The 5,550-nt window shown below is 44.0% G+C and overlaps 1 protein-coding gene across 1 annotated transcript in view; it reads left to right on the top strand.

The window, feature by feature from the left end:
- Positions 1-32: 32 nt before the first annotated feature.
- RTF1 (RTF1 homolog, Paf1/RNA polymerase II complex component) overlaps positions 33-5,550 on the top strand; it is a 29,379-nt gene continuing 23,861 nt past the window's right edge. Inside the window, exons 1-2 of the mRNA XM_027750203.2 lie at positions 33-221; positions 2,728-2,838. Of these exons, the coding sequence (XP_027606004.1) occupies positions 33-221; positions 2,728-2,838 (300 nt within the window). The remainder of the gene's footprint in view (positions 222-2,727; positions 2,839-5,550) is intronic.

Here is a 5,550-nt window from a genome sequence, read left to right as displayed (position 1 = left end):
GCCCCGCCCTGGCCCCGCCCCGCAGGCCGCGCATGCGCGGTGCCCTTTGTGTCGGGCGGGCGGGCGGCGCGGGTCAGGCCGGGCCGGGCCGTGCGAGCGCCGCCGCCGCCGCCGGGGCGGGGAGGGGGCACCGCGGCTCCGCCATGGTGAAGAAGCGGAAAGGCCGCGTCCTCATCGACTCCGACACTGAGGACAGCGGCAGCGAGGAGAACCTGGACCAGGTGCGCGGTCAGGCCCGACCCGAACGCTGGGCCTGGGCTCGCCGGCCCGCGCGGGGCTCGGCGCCGCCATCCCCCCCTCGCTCCCGCTCGGAGGTTCCGCGCCGCTCTCGCCTTCCTCAGCTCGATGAAACCCCGCAGCCGCCGAGGGAGAGCCCGCGCCCCTCCGGCGGGTCCCCGGCCCGCCCCTGGCAGGCGGCCCGCCCTGGCGGGGGCTCCTTGCCGCGGGCCCGGTGCTCGGCGCCGGCGGGACGGAGGGGCGATGGATGCCCAGGGGCGGTCTGGCCCTGAGGAGGGGTTAGAGAGGCCCGGCTGCTGGCGGTCTGAGTAGTACCCCTCGGGTAGTGGGGGAAGAGGCCCAAAGGGCTGGGCAACTTTTCGGTGCTGCTTTGGCAGCGGGAGAGCAGCGTGTCAGGTCCCTGCTCCCCTCCGAGCAGGCGGGCTCCCAGAGTGTTAATGCGTGTTTAATGTCCCCCCCCTCAGTCCTGGTGGGTGCGCTGGGGGAACCCTTTTGATGAGAAGCGGCATTGAGTTAGGAGACTATAGGTGTAACAAGAGCAAGTATTTATTTATTTATTTGTCATCAGGGCATCTCCCTGGGTTGTAAGTGCAATATCTGAACCGTGTCAGGGCTGCAAAGGGGGGCTCCTTCCTCTTTGGAGGGAGCTGCTTTTAAAGACTCATTTCTTGGTGTAGCAGGCACTGATGGTGCGATTCAAATTGTAAATAAAGACGTTATAGGTGAAGTGTGTTACAGCTTGTATGGCAGTGCTTGTTCCGAGAAGTTTAGCTGATTAAATATGCTAAAGCCTACATTGTCTGATGTAGTTTAATTGTTGGACCTTCAGGGTTTTTAATATAGAAGATGTTGCAATGTTTCAATAAAAAGCCTTCCCAAACACTCAAAAATAGTTTTGCAGCTTGGTGGATGCTCTGTTAGACAAATGCTCTGGAGCAGAGCATACCCTGGTGTGGTTGATCTTGCATACCTCTAGAGCCTTTAGAGCTGCCAGTATCTCCCTGCTAGCATATCAGTTTGATAGTTTCTTTAGAACTTGAAGACTGAAAGAGTTGGACTAGCTCTAGCATCAGTCAGGCAATCGGAGTGATGGTGGTAGGAATAACCACACGGCTCTGCATCTGTTCCATCACTCACTGGAAGCATCCATATGCAGCTGTACCTGAGTAATAGGTGCTTCCCCCTACACTCAGCTGTTTGTAGCAACTGTAATAGCAGGGATATGTGTAAAGATTAAGATTAAGTAGCGGGAAGCAATGTTTTTGTGGTGTGATTTAAGGGTGTGGGGATACTGAATTAAATGTCAAATACTGAGTTAACCCCTGTAGGTTAAATGTTTGACTTGCCTTAGCTTCTCCTGTTAATCTAGGCTTGTTGAATCAGAGGACTGGGAGCCTTTCTAATATGGTATCTTGGAAAACAAAATCAAGTGTAGAAAGAAAGAAGGAAAACTTCCTGGAATAAAAGTGGTATTCCACTTCAGGAACTTCCCAAAGAGAAGCACTACTGAAGCTCCTTCAGGAGCTTCCTGATGAGAGCTATTAATTGTACAAATGTTCTCTGTTGATGTTACGTGGCTTCTTCTGAGAAAAGTTGATAAAATGCCATTACTAATGGAAAGTTTCTTTGTTGGTAAAGTCGCCTAGGCCATCAGATTCTGCAGTGTTTATGTTCTCATTTGAGGTACTAAATTATAATCCATTTGTTGTGGAGATAATTTTCCAATTGAGAAGTTAATGCAAACCAATCTGGTATCGACTTCCCAAGACTGCAGAAGTTGGTGCGATTGCATTTCTACACATAGCTAAGGTTCATCAGCCCCAGAGCAATGTCTTTAAGAATAAATTATGTGTCATGGGTTACAAAGACAGTAATGCAGTCTCAAAAATGTTTTTTTGTACTACTACTTCTGACACCTGAGCAGGTTGTGAACAGCAGATGATGCAATTATTTGAGACATTTAGTTCTTTGTGCTGGTGTGTGCTGCCTTTGAAAGTGCTTCTATTTGTGGGAAACAGCTCTACTTAGATTTGCAGACTTTGAGCTTGATGACTGCTCTGTGTCTATCCAAACTTTTAAGTGCACTCAGTGATGTGTAGGGACAGTGAAAAGAAATTGAACAGGCTGGCTAAATATTATCAGCCATGACATTATGATGATGCCTAAAGTATTTCCCCTTTAAAGTGTATAATTGTAAACATCTCTTTTGTTTAGAAGGAGCTTTTTGGGTTAATGCTACACGGTGTATTTAGGGTGGCTTTGAATTACTACTCAATCCAAATAAAACAAATCTGGACATGACTCTGAAAGTAATTTGTCTTACATTATTTATACCAAAAAAGTAATGGTACTACGTTGTTCCCTAGTTAGTGGGAATAATCATGTTACTGGGGTGTGCCCAGATATTGCAGAGAAGGTGCATGTGCACCAACCTGGATTGGTAAAACTAATTATGACTCTTTGAAATAAATGTGTATGTTTTCACCACAGGAGCTCTTATCATTGGCCAAACGGAAACGCAGTGACTCTGAAGAAAAGGAACCACCTGTGAGCAAACCTACAGCATCTTCAGACTCTGAGACATCAGACAGTGATGATGAGGTGAGTTTGTCATATTATCAGTGAAATTACTATGTGTTGTTTTTCTGATTGTACCTAAGCAGTGAAAGTGCATTTATCATACAGTATATTTAGCCTGCTGACTTCATGAAGTGGGACTGGCCATCAGTGGAACTGATGGAGACCCATTCAGGCCAGAGGATGGGGTTTTTTTCTTTTTTCTTTTTTTTTTTTTTAATTAATATGCTTTGAATTCTAACTGTATACAAAATAGTTTGTCTACAGTAAAGATGACTGCTGGTTTAATCCCACATTCATATGGTCTGAGTGATTTGATGAGCTGCCTGCTTAAAACTAGTGTTTTTCCTGTGTCACACTTGCAGTTGAAGTAACAGTGAAGATGCTAAAGCTGGACTCTGAATTCAGGGAGAGAGGTTCTCAGCTTTAGAAGGGTCAGGGCAGGTGGTATTATTTTACAGGTAGTAAAATTGTCTTATTTAACTACCTTGATTCTCCAAGAACTGTGTGAACTAGCTGTCTGGCCATTTGGACATGCAAGAGGGTATGTTTTGACTGACATTTTTGAAGAAAGGGGCAGGAAAAAGTTTAGCATTAGTTTGTTGTAGGTGTTGTCAATTTCTTGTATAGCAGTGCTTACCTGCTGGATCTGGTTTTAGTATTTGTTCTTGGTACCACATTCTGGTTAAAAGCTGGTTAAAAGTCTCTGCTTTCATCTAGAAAGGAAAATTGAAATAGACTTATTAAAACAGAAACTGACAAACATGTTGTGTGGGTATTTGAGTAAAAACACTTTCTTGAAGGCACACAAATGTCTTTTGCAAGCTTTCAGCAAAGCATAGTGAGGTCATTTATTCCATCTATTCTTAAAAATTTAACAGGGAGGTGTTTGGTGTGGGTTTTTGTTTTTTTTTTTTTGTTTTTGAAAGTACAGGAAGGGTTATCTACTGTGAAGACCAATTGGATAGGCCAATGATAAACTATTAAGCATTTGACAGTATAGCAGAGTTCTTCCAATAAGTGTGAAGAATGTGTGAATTAATTTTCCTTCTGAAGCATTTTTGAAATAAATATGTTTGGAAGTCTATTTCAATCGATCCTTTTCTTAAAAAAAAGAGGTTCTTGTATCTGTGTTTAAGGCATAAAGAGAGAGAAAATTCTGAATGGGCCAGATATATTAGATTTGTTATTGGGTAACAGTCTGTCTCTGTGTTCAGCTCTGCTGGCACAATGTATTTATTCTAAGCTGTGTGGAGATCAGCTTGCTTGGGAAGGTGGACTTGAGTGTGAAGAGCATATGAATGATAAAGTTTTCCATTCTGTGTTTAGCTCTGAAAACTGATAGAATTTTAGCTTGTGTAATAAGGTCTACCTTTCCACTATATGTAGAATATGATAATGTATCTCTTCAGGAATTTGCAAATACCTTGTAGATGCAGTAGTGCCGCTGTTGCACCGGGTGCATTTGATACTCTTTCTAATCTCTGTATCATTTCTAATTGATACTCTGTTCTTTCTGACCTCCATGCAGCAAGAGGAAAAGATTTAGAGAAGAGGTAATTAGGACACGTGCTTCTATTCCTGTGCCTGAAATATGCATTCTGAACTACTGCTTGCCACAGCAGGGTGAGAGGCTGGGTTATAACACTTCTGCTTCTGCCAGTCGTTCAGTTGTGCGCATCCCTAGGCTTGACTACACTAGTACTGCTAAACAATTTTGGTTTTAATAAGTGTTCTTGGTGTTGGTTTGAAGTTTGTTCAACCTTCAGGGTTGGGAGAGAGGGTCTAAAAGTTGAAATTGTATTACTGGACTTCCTGCAAGATAAGGACCTTGAGGCAATAGCATGAAAATTGTTGCCCTGGGCAAATGTGCTAAATCATACCCATGTGCTTCTACATAGGTTTTGCAGTGTGCATGTCCTTTGTGGTTCCTAGAAAGTGCTAAATGTTCCAACAGTATGTTGCATGTACAGGAAAGGAGCCTAAATCCCTACTTCAGAGGATAATGCAGCATGCTGCATTTTTCAAAGAGGGGAAAGTTTGTGGGGCATAGAGGAGAGAAAAGCATTTTGGAATTACTGAATAACAGCATGTACAAATCATGCCGCATCTATACAATAGTGCCTGAGGGATTTCACTAGATCTTTAATGTTATGTTTATGTGTCTCAGTGAGAATGCACTTCTCACCCAGATGCTGGTTTCTGTAACAGTTAAAGGACCTCTGAATCAAATTTCCTAGCCAAGGGACGGAAGGTGAGTTGCAGGCAATAAAATAGGAAAGATGCTCTGAACTGTCTTTTGTTGGTTCTGTGGAAAATGCATGACTGAATTGACCATAAACTTGTTCAGAGAACTGATAAATAGCAGTGACTGCAGGGCTTTGCAATAAGAAGTGCTACCTTTGCAGAGAGATATACTAAGCTGGACACAGATGTGGAAGCAGATAGTTCCTTTATCTGTGGATCAGTGTGTGGCCATGTCTACTCAAGAGCTCAGCAGCTCAAACTGGTAGCTTTCTGCATGTAACCAGTTTGGTGTTAGGCAAGTTATTACTGGGGCTACCATGCTAGAGGTGTGTGTGTACACAGTGTATTGTTGTTGCCAATTAAAGGCATTGTGTGGATGATGTTCCTCGGTTGCAGTAGCTTAATTCTGGGCTCTTGCACTTTCTTTTATCTTGGCATTGTTGCTTGCAGTAAGTTAATTATTTCTGTTGTGTGGTGAAACCTGGGTGA

The sequence above is a fragment of the Pipra filicauda genome, unplaced genomic scaffold (genome assembly GCF_003945595.2).
Source record: "Pipra filicauda isolate LSUMZ 115617 unplaced genomic scaffold, ASM394559v2 scaffold6_size6359152_pilon, whole genome shotgun sequence".
In the NCBI taxonomy this organism is placed as follows: domain Eukaryota; kingdom Metazoa; phylum Chordata; class Aves; order Passeriformes; family Pipridae; genus Pipra; species Pipra filicauda.
This window is presented reverse-complemented; position numbering and strand designations above follow the sequence as displayed.